Source organism: Triticum urartu, chromosome 3 (assembly GCF_003073215.2).
Source record: "Triticum urartu cultivar G1812 chromosome 3, Tu2.1, whole genome shotgun sequence".
NCBI classification, from domain to species: Eukaryota; Viridiplantae; Streptophyta; class Magnoliopsida; order Poales; family Poaceae; genus Triticum; species Triticum urartu.
The window spans coordinates 119,132,847-119,146,833 of NC_053024.1; the positions used below are offsets into that span (position 1 = coordinate 119,132,847).

Here is a 13,987-nt window from a genome sequence, read left to right on the forward strand (position 1 = left end):
AGAAACGGTGAAAGGGCAGAATCTGGAACACATAAACAGAGAGAGACAGAGAGACAGATCCAATCTCGGAGGGGCTCTCGCCCCTCCGCCGCCATGGAGGCCATGGACCAGAGGGAAACCCTTCTTCCATCTAGGGGGAGGTCAAGGAAGAAAAAGAATAAGGGGGGCTCTCTCCCCCTCTCTCCCGATGGCGCCGGAACGTCGCCGGGGCCATCATCATTACCGCAATCTACACCAATAACTTCACCGTCATCATGACCAACTCTTCACCCCTCTATGCATCGGTGTAATCCCTCTTTTACCCATTGTAATCTCTACTTAAACATGGTGCTCAACGCTATATATTATTTCCCAATGATGTATGGCTATTCTATGATGTTTGAGTAGATCTGTTTTGTCATATGGGTTAATTGATGATCGTGATTGGTTTGACTTGCATGTTTCATTATTAGTGATGTCCTATGGTGCTCTCCGTGTCGCACAAGCATGAGGGATCCCCGCTGTAGCGTTTGCAATATGTTCATGATTTGCTTATGATGGGTGGCGTGAGTGACAGAAGCACAGACCTGAGTAAGTAGGTTGTTTGTGTATGGGAGTAAAGAGGACTTGATGCCTTATAATGCTATGGTTGGGTTTTATATTAATGATCTTTAGTAGTTGCAGATGCTTGCTAGAGTTCCAATCATAAGTACATATGATCCAAGAAGAGAAAGTATGTTAGCTTATGCTTCTCCCTCAAATAAATTGTAATAATGATTACCGGTTTAGTTATCGATTGCCTAGGGACAAATAACTTTTTTATATGACAACAAGCTCTTTAATAAATCTAACTTAGTTGTGTCTTTATCTAAACAACCCTTACTTTTTATTTACGCGCTCTTTAGTATCTTTCAAAACTATCCAACAACACCTACAAAGTATTTCGAGTTTCATACTTGTTCTAGGTAAAGCGAACGTCAAGCGTGCGTAGAGTTGTATCGATGGTCGATAGAACTTGAGGGAATATTTGTTCTACCTCTAGCTCCTCATTGGGTTCGACACTCTTACTTATCGAAAGAGGCTACAATTGATCCCCTATACTTGTGGGTTATTAGGGTGCGGCTGGAGGGGGGAGGGGGCGGATAGAAAAAGGGACCCCTGTACCACCGACGGTCGTGTGATAGCCTGGCTTATTAGGGATGATAGACTACTCATATTTTCGGGAGCCCATTCGAACAGAACTTCAAAGTTAAGCGTGCTCAGCTTGAAATAGTTTCAGGATGGATGACCGACCGGGAAGTTACTTCCGGGTGCGCACGAGTGAGGACAAAGTGCACAGAATAGACTAGTATTGATCTGTAGAGCCTGTCTAGATCCCGCTAGGAGTAACGACCACCGACGAGTGTGTTCAGGGCATTACAAATTGATATCAGAGCCGATCCTCGCGGTTACACGGATGTTTACAGATAGATGCGCGGTCATGTTGTGCATGACGCTTGTGACCCATCGGGGCACACGGCATGGCACATGTGCCGGACTGGAAGCACAAACGTTTGTGTCAAGAGAGAACGTTTATGTGGCCTGACGAGGACGTTGGTTTTTTTGAGTGGGGGTGTATACGTTTATGTTAAGAGAGAACGTTCATGTGGCCCGACGAGAATGCCGGTTTCTCTGAGTGGGGATGTATGTGATAGCATGACTTATTAGGAATGATAGACTACTCATATTAATAATAAATTCTTTCTTTTTTGAGAGTCCATTTGGACATAACTTTAAAGTTAAGCATGTTCAGTTTGGAGTAGTTTCGAGATGAGCGATCGACCGGGAAGTTACTCTTAGGTGCGCACGAGTGAGGACAAAGTACGTAGAAAAGACTAATATTGATTTGTGGACCAATCTAGATCCCGCTAGAAGTAACGACTACCGACAGATGTGTCCGAGGCGTTACAGGGCGGGCAAAGGCAAAGGAAAGACAAACACACACGGCCCGCCCTTCTGTGCGCTGTCCATTTCGCCGCAAAAAGACCCAAGTTTGAGTCGGAAATGAGTCAAAAGTGGACAAAAATGCACATCCGTGCACTGGATAGTCTGGTATGTCATTTTACCTTAAACGGACGCCTCCAAACAGATTGGGGTCACGTGCTGGAGTTGGCCTAAGGACAGCCTCCGCCACCTAAGGACAGGCTTCGCCGATGCGGCGGAGAGGCTTGCCATGCATCTCGACGGATGCACCAGCCTACGCCCTCTGGCGATGGGGGCGAGGGAAGGAGCGGCGACCGCAATTAGTATTTTTTTTCCCTCGTTAACCTTTTTTGGTAATTGTTCAGTTAACTTTTTTTTTTGAGAAACCCAAGAAATTGTTCGGTCAACTGGGCGGGAAGGAAATAGCTGACGCCCGGACCAGATCGTCCTCGGCTGTCACCTAGCCCACTAATGAACTAGTACTACGTGGATTGGACTGTGAATGAAGATGCCATCGCTGGCCTGAAGCCCATCTAAATGAGCCTGGTATAGAACAAATCGCCCACAAACACGATCTTAAAATGTAAGGTACCCTAAAAAAATCTGAAACTTCCCACCAAACCGCCGAGGCCAATCTGAACCTAAGGCTCGTAGCATAAGTTCATTTCTGGTCAGCAAGCTGCAAAACCTTGTTTAGAAACGTGACGGATTATTTCATCTTCGTTGAGTTTCATCATCGAGAAGTGCCTTCATAATATACTCCCTTCATGGCCGGCTTCATCTTAGGCAGCGCTTTCTCGACGGGGTGGACCATTCTTGGGCTTTGGTAACGCTTTCAAGGACGTGTTGTAGTGTGTTAATTCTTTTTCTTTGAATGTGTCTTCTTTAGACTGGCCATATTGTACTTGGAACGGTAGTAAAGTAATTTCATGAACAATTGTAAGTAATTGGTACTCTCTCGACTACATAACGAGTACATAGGAATGAGCGTGCGTACATAGGAATGAATCTGTGATTAAAAAAAATACTACTATACATCGTTTATTGAATAGAAGTTAGTGTGGAGTTTTCGCAGACACGGCCACTATTTATTTATCAACTCATATATCCGGGGATCATTGGCTACAGAACGTACATACATGCCAAAATTTTGCAGCCAGGGTACATGGATTACGATCGAGCTACATATATAGAGGGGCTACGGCGGCTACAATCCAGGGACCAAAATTTTGTAGCCAGCCGTACGTACGCCATGTCCGTGCGAGCACGAAGACATGCATGCATCAACGCTACTACGTAAGCTGCATCCTTCAACCTAGCCTACTACCACGTACACCCATAGCACTACGTACTAACTTACAGTACATCCACACGTACGATATATATATATATAGGAGGGCCGGCCTGTGAGGCCGTACATCGTCTACCTCGCTCGATCATTCGCGCCCGAGATCCTTCTTGACCTCCTCGAGCTTCTTCTCGTCCGGCTCGATCACCACCCCGCCCTCGCCCTCTGCGCGCTCGTTGCCGGAGCCGGTCGCACGGCTCAGCCCGCCCTTCTTACGCCCTGCAGCACGCATGCACAGCAGCACAAGCAGATCAACACAAAGTTAGAGCAACACCACATACGCCAACGCATGAACGCACGCACGTACCTTCCGCCAGGCGCTCCTGCGCCTCGAGGGTCTTGCCGCCGGCGCCGCTCTTGATGACGGTCTCGCCCTCCTCGCGGGCGCGGCGGTCCAGCTCTGCCCGGATCTCCGGGTCCTGCAGCTCCGGCGCCTTCTTCACCTGCTGTGTCCGGTTCTCCGAGTCCTGGATCTCCGGGTCCTGCTGCAGCTCCGGCGCCTTCTTCTCCTGCTGTGCCATTGCTCGCGGTCTCTGCTCGTAACAAGTCTTTGAAGTCTGTCTCCGCTAGCCTGCTGGTATGCTCTGCTTCACCACTGAGCGGAGGCCGCTTATATAGGTGGTGCACGGCGGTGCGGTCCGTGTATACGTGGACGGTGCATGCTGCCGGCCGTGGTGCGCTGTTACCTCGGCCTTTCACCGCGGGCCGGCGTGGCGAACATGCATGGGGCGCGCGCCACGTTTCGATGGGAAGTGATTTCACTGCGAGCACGTAGCGGCTACCGTGGTCAAACGTTGCCGTAAGTTCGTGTGCCGGGAACTTACGTGGAGGCTCCCTTCTGGAAGCCGGCAACATTGCACGCTACTGGTCCGTGTGCACGAGGCGGGCGGTAGATGATCATTTGGTTTTGCATCATCGGCTTCAGCACGTTGGGTACTTTGGTTGGTCGTGAAGCATGACGGGCGCCAGGATGACAGTTTGTGTTTTTGCTGGAGCTACTCCATAAACAAACTGTTCACAGCTGTATAGACGTGACGCAGGGGAAAAAACGACTTACCCCTTCGTCTCTCCTCCCCAAGTGAACACACGATTAGGTTCCTGCCTCCATGCCACCGACCTGTCTCGTCTTCTGCGGCCTTAGGGCTGTGAGATGTGGTGAGTTTCGGCCCTTATCCACTAGAGGACTCCGTTTTTATATTTTTTTTGAGATTTGCTAGGATTTGTGTCGTGTTCATGACGATGAGAAGGCGATGGCTTGCTGAAGATAGAATAACGTTGTCTCACCTTGTCTGTGTCTCGATAGTGTGTCTATCATTGTGAGAGGGTGTGCGAAGGTGTGTCTTCGATGGACCTTGTGGGTTTCGGTCGATGGTTGTCTTTATGGCGGATCCAGGAATTGAACTTACCTGGAACGAAACATTTAAGGTCTATAATTTTTGTAGCATACAGATGCAAGTCTGCTCAACAGAAACTCATAGGATTGAAATATGAAGCCAAAGAACATAACTAATGGTGCAGAATAATTCAAGGTTCTTGACAACTAGCTGATCTAAGCATAAAATATCAGGAAAAAAACATAAACGTCACAGAGAGCCACTAACATGGACTCCCAGGCCGTGTTCTGTTAGCGCACGTATAAAACCAAATCGTTTTTCTGTTCAAATAGACCGACTAAAAACGTTTTGTGTCTCTCGTCCAAAACAAGTCGATTAATGAGACGTGCCTTCAGAAAAAAAATTGAGATGGACAAATATATAAGTAGTACTAGTATTTATGGCGCACATCACGGCTTACCCAGGGCGGCCGACCATACCAGCCCCTACAGTGGCACCGCCACTACAAGTAGAGGAGTTCATCAAGCTTTGGTTGATGATTGGAGAGGGGGGTCTCAATCCTATGATAAAGACCAAGTTCAATGGCATTGGACAGGAAGCGAAATCTACATGACAAAGGTCGGCAAAAAAGGCGATATGTTCTGGTTTTTATAAAAAAAACAATTTCCAGTTGATTTGGAAGGCTCAGTCAAAGAACAAGGTCAGATTAGATGGCTAGTTAGCGATGCATGATCGACTGCTCACTTCAGACAATCTCCTTTGTTTGGGAGGGAGCGGAATCTGCTCCATGTGTGGTGTTTACGCCGAGACGGAGATTCACCTTCTACTTTCTTGCAGCTTTCCTCGTTAGGTATGGCATGGCATGGCCTCATGGTTGGTTGCCATGGCTTGGTTCCGGCAACGGAGATTCAAATAACCAAGGTCACTGGATGGTGAAGGCGTACTAGATCATAAATTTCAAAACTTTGAAGACTGGAATCCGACAAGATTGTTTTTTACTACACATGATAGATTTGGAAGGACAAAAATGATGACACCATCTTCAGAATCAAAGAGCCCATTAGAATGTGGCAACTCGCTTTTTTGCTATAGCAATTCAGGGTTTTGGCGGTTGATGTGAGAACTCTTTCTCCGCTTTTTATCTAGGCAAAGGCTAAGTGTAACTACTTTTCTCTCCTGCTGAGAGAAACGATCGCACACCTGTTATAAGACATGTGTTAACACACATAACGCACTCATATGACTCATTTATGTATCTTCATCTTTTTTACTACTCCCTCCTTCCCATACTGTTAGGCGTATTAGTTTTCAACATGAAGATTAGAGCAAGTCCATAGTTAGTTTGTTACTTGACCCGTCGTACAGCTTGGCAAAGAGGGAGGCAGGTGTCGATGTCAAAACCGGCGGATCTCGGGTAGGGGGTCCAAACTGTGCGTCTAGGATCGATGGTAACAGGAGATGGGAGACACGATGTTTACCCAGATTCGGGCCCTCTCTATGGAGGTAAAACCCTACGTCCTGCTTGATTGATATTGATGAATGTGAATATTACGGGAGTTGATCTACCAGGAGATCGTAATGGCTAAACCCTAGAAGTCTAGCCTATATGGGTATGGTAATGAGTACATGTGGTGTCCTTTCCGGACTATCCCCTTCGATTTATATAGACACCGAGGGGATCTAGGGTTTACATGGAGTCGGTTACATAAAAAGGAATCTTCGGTCGCCAAGCTTGCCTTCCATGTCAAGTAGAGTCCAATCCGGACATGAGTATGATCTTTGATCTTCACAGCCCATTAGTCCGGCCCACGGATAACAGGTCGGACGCACGAGGACCCCTTAGTATAGGACTCCCTCAGTAGCCCCTAAACCTGGCTTCAATGATGAGAAGTCCGGCGCGCAGATTTGTCTTCGGCATTGCAAGACGGGTTTCATCCTTCCGAACTCCAGCATAGTCTTCGGACGAAGTAAGTATATCCGGACCTGTGTATATAATGGCAGAAAATATAACACTCCACGAGCCCAACTTGTTGATAACTGTTCATGACAACGTATCATGTCTGCTCGGTTGCTATTTCCAACCGTCAGCTGGTGAGCCGCCCCACGTCTCGGGGTGCGGTTTTACTGGTACGTCTTGCCAGGGCAGAGATCGTGTCCCTTTATTTACGGGATTTTCATTAATGCAGGCGTGGGTAACCTAACCGTCCCCTGGGTACAACTCCTTGGTGATAGGTAAGTTTAGAGACCCTGGGGGAGACGCACAATATTCGGGGCCTTTATATAGAGACCCAGTCTCATTTTCTTTCCTTGCGCTTGCTCCTTCCTCAACCCCGGTGACGGTGTCCTGGACTAGGGGTACTCACCACGTCGTCTCCCGATCTGTTAGATTGGGCCGAGGACCCTCATGGCCGTATACTCATGGGCCAGTTCGAACAGCTGCCGCATACATGGAAGATTCCACAAGACTTGGTGATCAAGACAAAGACTCCTCCCCACCGGCGTATTCGGCTAGGACTCTTGTTATCCTAGGCCTCTGGTGCATTATATAAACCGAGGCCAGACTAGTCGATAGATCATATACAACAATCATACCATAGGCTAGCTTCTAGGGTTTAGTCTCTACGATCTCGTGGTAGATCAACTCTTGTAATACTCATATCATCAATATCAATCAAGCAGGACGTAGGGTATTACCTCCATCAAGAGGGCCCGAACCTGAGTAAATATCGTGTCCCCTGCCTCCTGTTACCATCGATCCTAGACGCACAGTCCGGGACCCCCTACCTGAGATTCGCCGGTTTTGACACCGACATTTGTGCTTTCATTGAGAGTTCCGTTATGTGATCGGCAAAAGGATCAATGGCTCGCCCGCAGGTCAACTGCGACGCTGACATCTTCGTCACCGGCTCGACTGGTCACCTTGACTCGACCGAGGATCACCTTGACTCGACCGAGGACCGTGCTCCATCTCTGATTGTCATGTTCGGATGCGGGCCTTCTTCAACATCAACTCCGATCTCTATCATGATCATAGAGGAGTCAGCCATGGAGCTCGAGGGCTCAACGTCAACATTGCCCTCGGGCGGCCGTGCTGTTTTTATGGACAACGAACTTGTATTCGCCGTCACCACCTCCTCGAGCGTCGGTTTGACGATTTCTTCGGTCAAATAGTGTGGAATTACGTCTACAACAGTCATGCACAATTTCGTCGAGTTCCGATGGAGGAATCTCCGACAATCTACGATATACCGGAGCCCTGTCAAATCTGGACAGGAATCTGGATGAGTTTAGGTTGTGGTCTCCAGAGCCCAGCTCGGAGGTCCTTTGGAAGATCCAACCGTTCATCTACTGCGGAATTCCCATATCTACCACCCCTCCAAATTTTAGTTCGATCCGACAGTTCAAACTCCGGGAACCTTCCAATGAGTGGACCAATTTTCGGACCCGTTTTCTGCGCGAATACGGATCCGACCCGAATTCATGTTTCTTTATGAACGTGATATTGGACAACCTTTTTAGAGGAATTCTCTTCTAGGGTATTGTGCGTTGTTTTTAAACATGTGCCCGTAAATTTTTAAGCCTCCCCTGAGGTCATCTTCATCATCATGCTGGTGTCAAACCAGTCCGGCAATATTGCTCCAAGGCTGTCGACCTGCGCTAGACACGTCGTCACTTTGTTGAGCTGAGCTCAACTTCTTCGGATCATCATCTCAGCAAGCCGAACAAGAGTTCGGAATCGCGAAGGATAAATCATCACCAACATGTCCGCCCCACGGATTACACGGAGCGGGCATACCGGCATCGCCGCACGGTCACTTCATCAAGCCGGCATCGACCACGTCACGACCTACATCGGCAGGGCCGCACTATTGCTTCTTCAAGCTGGTGTCCATCACGCCGACCTACTTTGACTCATCGGCTGACATCGAGGCTTCGACATCTCGGCTGGACCGAGGGCTTCGCCATCTCTTCATCAACCTACTCTAGAGACTTCGGTGTCACTAGCCGACCAGCTCCGTCACGTTAGCTGGACCGAGGGCTTTGCCTCGGCGAGCCAACCTTTGCCAGCATCGCCATATCGTCGCTTTATCGCTCATCAGGCAATGGGTGTGCGGATCGAGTCCCAATTTTCGGAATCACCTTTCTTTGCATTGCTACAACAAATAAACCAGGTGCTATTAATCCTAGTATTTTTTGCTTGTCCGGGTTCATTTTTCCCAAGGAATTATTACTCTAGTTTGTTCATCATATATACACAGGTCTATCAAATGATGGCCGCATTAACGAAGGTCGCATAGTGGTTCGGTCAGTTTCCGTACATGGTCCGATGAACGCCGCATCCGGAACTCAGACCGACCTGTGAATTCAGGCTTTGCCACGCCTTTACCACATCACGCCGATACCCTGCATCGACATTGACTTCGGCGCCAGGCCATATTTCTTTTTATTACTCACTTTGCATAACTTATTTATTATGCAACGATTTTTTTAATTATTATTATTACTATTATCTCCGGTTTGCACTATTTTTTGTGCACAGGAAAATGATCCGGGTTGGGCAGTATCGTCAACTCGGCGTACTGACATACCACGTCACCTCGGTTGGACGGGGGGCTTCGTCAACACTTCCCCCATGCTAGGGACTTCAGCATCACTCTGCCGGCCCGCATTGACCGTGCTATGTCACCACTTCGGAGTGCCGAGCTCTTTGCTCTGCCACCTTGGGACCGGCTTGGGGGATGGAACCTTGTCCCGCATCAAGCTCGGGCCGTGTCATCAATATCGAACACATTAACCAGCTAAGTTGCCTTCATGCTCAAAGTTTTAAATTTTTAACTTGTGTTCGGTTCGATCAATCATTATACCTTTTTGAAAAAAGTTTCTTGTAGAGAATCTCCTTGTCAAAACTTTGTTTGTGACACACAAATTCAAATACCTCGTTTACTTGGGGGCTCCCTTGATGGAGCTTTTCCTCTTGCATATGATTATACTTGTACGGCTTCGTTCCTTGTTCGTGTATTACGCCACAATATGCACCATATTGACCTAAGCGATTTGCAAGCTGGGTTGCCTGGCTCCTGTGCTTACCCCTACGTTCCCGATTGTTCGGCTAGGGAGTAAAGGGAGCACCTCTGCGATTGTCATGACTAGGTCATCCGAGCTCTGACCTCAGACTGGGTGAAGCTGAAAGCTAGCGCTCTTATTGTCTTCAATCATGGTCGGCACACAACGGAACTCATGAGTACAAAAAATCTATTGCACAAGTCTCATAGTAATAATGAGCACCGAAGAAAGGTATTGGTGGGGGTACTATTTTCTTCGAAGATGCTTCTTACACTTCGTTAGTAATATAGCATAAGTTTCCTAAGCGTGCTTTGTCTATTACAGCCTTATGGCCTGATTGCCTGGTCATCGGAAACACCGTTGATACTCTCGACAAGCAGAGTACATGACACTTTTCGGCCGTTGGCCGAAGAGGGAGAAGCCGACGGTCGGTTAAGACGCGTTTAAAGTTCGGGTGAACACAAATATGATATAAGTACTTCGGTACATACAATCATTATACATAAAATTCTTACCCAAGTCACTTGGGGGCTCTTAAAATTTATATATGAGTTGTAAATGTGTTTTCTTCTTTGTCGTTGTCAAAACACGACAGAAGCACAATTTTTTCTTTCTCCTCCAATTTCCGGATTGGCACCGAACACTTGATCTTGTTTGGACGTCATGTTTTTACTGACGTTTTTTGGTTTTCCAAGCTTTTTGGCACTTTTAAACTATTTGTGTGTTTCCAGCACAAGTCTCACAGTGCAATATTGGACACCTTTATAGATTCGGCAAAAACATTCTCGGATCTCACTATATATGCATTGGTTTCGAATTGTGTCTTCGGTCAATAGTTGGGTTGTCCGGCTCCTGCGCTTGCCTCCTACGTTCCGCTTTGTTCGGCTAGGTGTGCAAAGGGAGAACCACTGCTGAAAGTGCTAGTGATCGACTAGAGGGGGGGTGAATAGGCAATTTTTATGAAAGTATTCAAAACATGGAAGTTTCGAAGACAAACGATAGAAATAAACCTATAACCATACAGCGGAAGGTAGACTACACTAAGCAAGCCATAGTCAAGTATTCAATGAAATGAAAGCACAAAGACTAATAGCAGCTAGGCAGTATAGATCAGGATGGAAGATAGTATGAAGCCAATCAGAACAAGCAGTCATACAGTGAAGACAAATAGATAATGCAAACAGGCAATGACTTCACAAGGAACAATCTGCAAATAAAGAGATGGGAAGGATAGAACCAGTGGCTCGTTAAAGACAATGATTTGTTGGACCAGTTCCAGTTGCTGTGACAATTGTACGTCTGATTAGGGAGGCTGAGATTCAACTCAGAAGACTGCGTCTTCACCTTATTCCCCTTGAGCTAAGGACACCCAGTCCTCGCCCAATCACTCTGGTAAGTCTTCAAGGTATACTTCCAAACCTTCACAGACTTCGTTCACCGGCGATCCACAATGACTCTTGGATGCTCAGAACGCGACGCCTAACCGGCTGGAGGATTCACAGTCCTCAAGTGTAATAAGTCTTCAGATCACACAGACAGGAAGACTTCAGTGATGCCTAACACTCTTTGGTTCTGGGTGTTTAGGGCTTTGTCCTCGCAAGGAATTCTCTCTCAAAGGCTTCGAGGTGGGTTGCTCTCAAACGACAAAAGCCATACACTAACTCTGAGTAGCCAACCAATTTATGGTGTAGGGGGTGGGCTATTTATAGCCACTAGGCAACACGACCTGATTTGTCCGAAATGACCCTGGGTCATTAAGGAATTGACACGTGTTCCAATAGCCAGATTTCAAACACACACGACAACTTTACTTGAGCTACAAGCAAAGCTGACTTATCCAGCTCTGGATAAGATTTGCTCTCATTGTCTTCGCTCGAAGACATAGGATTTTGGTTAAGCATCACTTCATTCATTCTGACTGGTTCACTTGGACTCCACTTAACAGTACGGTGGTTCCTATGACTCAACAAAGAAGAAGAAAAAACGACGAAACAACTAAGTCTTCGCGCTCCATAGTCTTCACGCGATGTCTTCTCTTGTCATAGTCTTCAATGTGAATGTCTTCAAATACCACCTTTGACTTCAATGTCTTCATAAATTTCTAGGGGTCATCTCTGGTAGTAAAACCGAATCAATGAGGGACTTCTACCTGTGTTATCCTGCAATTCTCACAAACACATTAGTCCCTCAGCCAGGTTTGTCGTCAATACTCCAAAACCAACTAGGGGTGGCACTAGATGCACTTACAATCTCCCCTTTTTTGGTGATTGATGACAAACTGGTTGAAGTTTTCAACGGGGAATAAAATATGTGAAATTGTAAAGGATAGGGTATTGTCCTCATAAGTGGCAAAGGCTCCCCCTGAAGATGTGCATATAAGTAATTTGCTTTTGGAATGCAAATGCACATGGCAGGTTGTACTTGTGGAGATCCTTTTCAACTTATGATGACAATTCATCATGCATGATTTGATATAACGAACATAATGACATGCATAATAAAAAATGGATGTCTGCAAAATGACCTAAGTGCGAAAGTTATCATCGCAGATGCGGAATTTATCATCGCATCACAGAATAGCAAATAAGTAGCAGACGACCATCGAGTTTAAGTGTTACAACTCAAAGAACCAAATGTATCAAAAAGCGAGAGTTGTAAGCACTTGGCAAAAGTAGCAAAAAGTAAAGCAACCACCCATATGGACCTGCTTGAAGACTATCAACTCATATGCTTCTCCCCCTTTTGTCAGTAAGGACCAAAAAGGTTTGAAGACATAGAGCGCCTACTCGTTCCCATGAGGTGCAGGCAAAGCAGCAGGGTCGTCGTTGAGGTTCGATGGTGTAGAAGAACTCGGTGCAGTGTCGACACGCGCTGAAGTTGGAAGAGGTGAAGTGGCATCATCTTAGTCATCGATGACTCTGGCATTCACCATCGCAGCTGAGGACGAATAGTCAGAGTCTTCAAGTGAGGGAGTCCGACACAAGTGAGCATTCCTTGGAGGAGTTGAGTCAAACTTGAATCTTTCTGTGAAGCCATCGTCTTGCAGATTAGCTTCAGCACTAAGCAATGTCAAACTCTTCCAAGACCTCCGACAAGTTTCATGTGTGACAAGGGCATTCTTGGTGGCAAGATTGCGAATGCGATTGACGTCCACCAAGAGGCTTTGCATCTGACGCTTAAGCTAGCTGTGATGCTTATCCTGTTTCTGATGTAGCACGACGAGAAGCTCTCGGTCATTGAGAACACGAGATCGCTTCCGAGGCCTTTGGGCAATGGTGCTTCCAGTGGCATCAGTTTGAGCGCGAGGGGCACGTGTGTTACCAACCAAGGGATAAACACGAGAGACTACCTGAACTCCTTCAATGGGCTGGGTGAAGCTTTGACGATCAGCATTGTGAAGATAAATTGGATCCTTAGCAGGCTCTGGGTAAATAGCTTCAACAGACAGATCAACATCTGGCAAGAATACAAGATGATTGCGCGCAGACGGCTGATAGTTGAAGGAGATTGAAGCTTGATAAGACGCATTACCCATGGAGCATAGAACTTCAGACCAAAAATGTCGGAGCCAGATGCAGCCAATTTCCTGATGAAGAAGTCTTGAGCATTGAAGCTGATGCCATTGTAGATATAGAAAACCAAAGTCTTCATTGCTCCTTCAAGCTTCGCTGCAGATGAATGTCCTTTGACAGGCCATAGAGTCTTTCAGATGATATGGTAAATGGTGCGAGGCAGATACTCTAGGTCTTCAACAAAGAATTCAGATGGGTATTCAGCGTCGTGAGGCAAAGGCTTCATCATGCTCAGCATTTGGCTCATGTTGGGTTCTGACTTCTGAAAAATGCTCTCCAAAGCATTCTGGTGTTGTTGACAACCTGGTTCATAGTATTCACCAGGAGTGGGCAGGGCTGTGAGCTCAATGATATCAAGAGCTTTGGCTTCATGATGGACATTGCCTGTCATCCACTCAAGGACCCAAGTCTTTGGATCCCTGTTGTAGCCTCGAATGTGAAGAGTTGCATAAAACTGTAATAGAAGCTCTTCATTCTAGTGTTCCTTGTCTATGACAAATTGCAGGAGTCCAGCGTCTCTGAAGCAATCCAACGCTTCTTCTAGATAGGGCAGTGTCGACACGCGCTGAAGTTGGAGGTGGTGAAGTAGCGTCATCTTGATTATCTATGACTCTGGCATTCACCGTTGCAGCTGAGGAGGAATAGTCAGAGTCTTCAAGTGAGGGAGTCCGATGCAAGTGAGCATTCCTTGGAGGAGTTGAGTCAAACTTGAATCTTTCTGTGAAGCC

The 13,987-nt window shown here is 46.8% G+C and overlaps 1 protein-coding gene across 1 annotated transcript; it reads right to left on the reverse strand.

The window, feature by feature from the left end:
• Positions 1 to 3,007: 3,007 nt before the first annotated feature.
• LOC125548140 (late embryogenesis abundant protein EMB564-like) lies at positions 3,008 to 3,860 on the reverse strand. The gene is made up of 2 exons (XM_048711817.1): positions 3,597 to 3,860; positions 3,008 to 3,508 (listed from the first exon to the last, which is right to left on the reverse strand). The coding sequence occupies exons 1-2, from the start codon at positions 3,808 to 3,810 to the stop codon at positions 3,378 to 3,380; spliced, it is 345 nt and encodes a 114-aa protein (XP_048567774.1). The 5' UTR covers positions 3,811 to 3,860; the 3' UTR covers positions 3,008 to 3,377.
• Positions 3,861 to 13,987: the final 10,127 nt, after the last annotated feature.

Coding starts and splice junctions, on each gene's coding strand:
- LOC125548140 (XM_048711817.1), bottom strand. CDS start 3,810: ATGGCACAGCAGGAGAAGAAGGCGCCGGAGCTGCAGCAGGACCCGGAG. Junction 3,509..3,596: donor GCAGGAGCGCCTGGCGGAAG/GTACGTGCGTGC, acceptor TGCGTGCTGCAG/GGCGTAAGAAGGGCGGGCTG.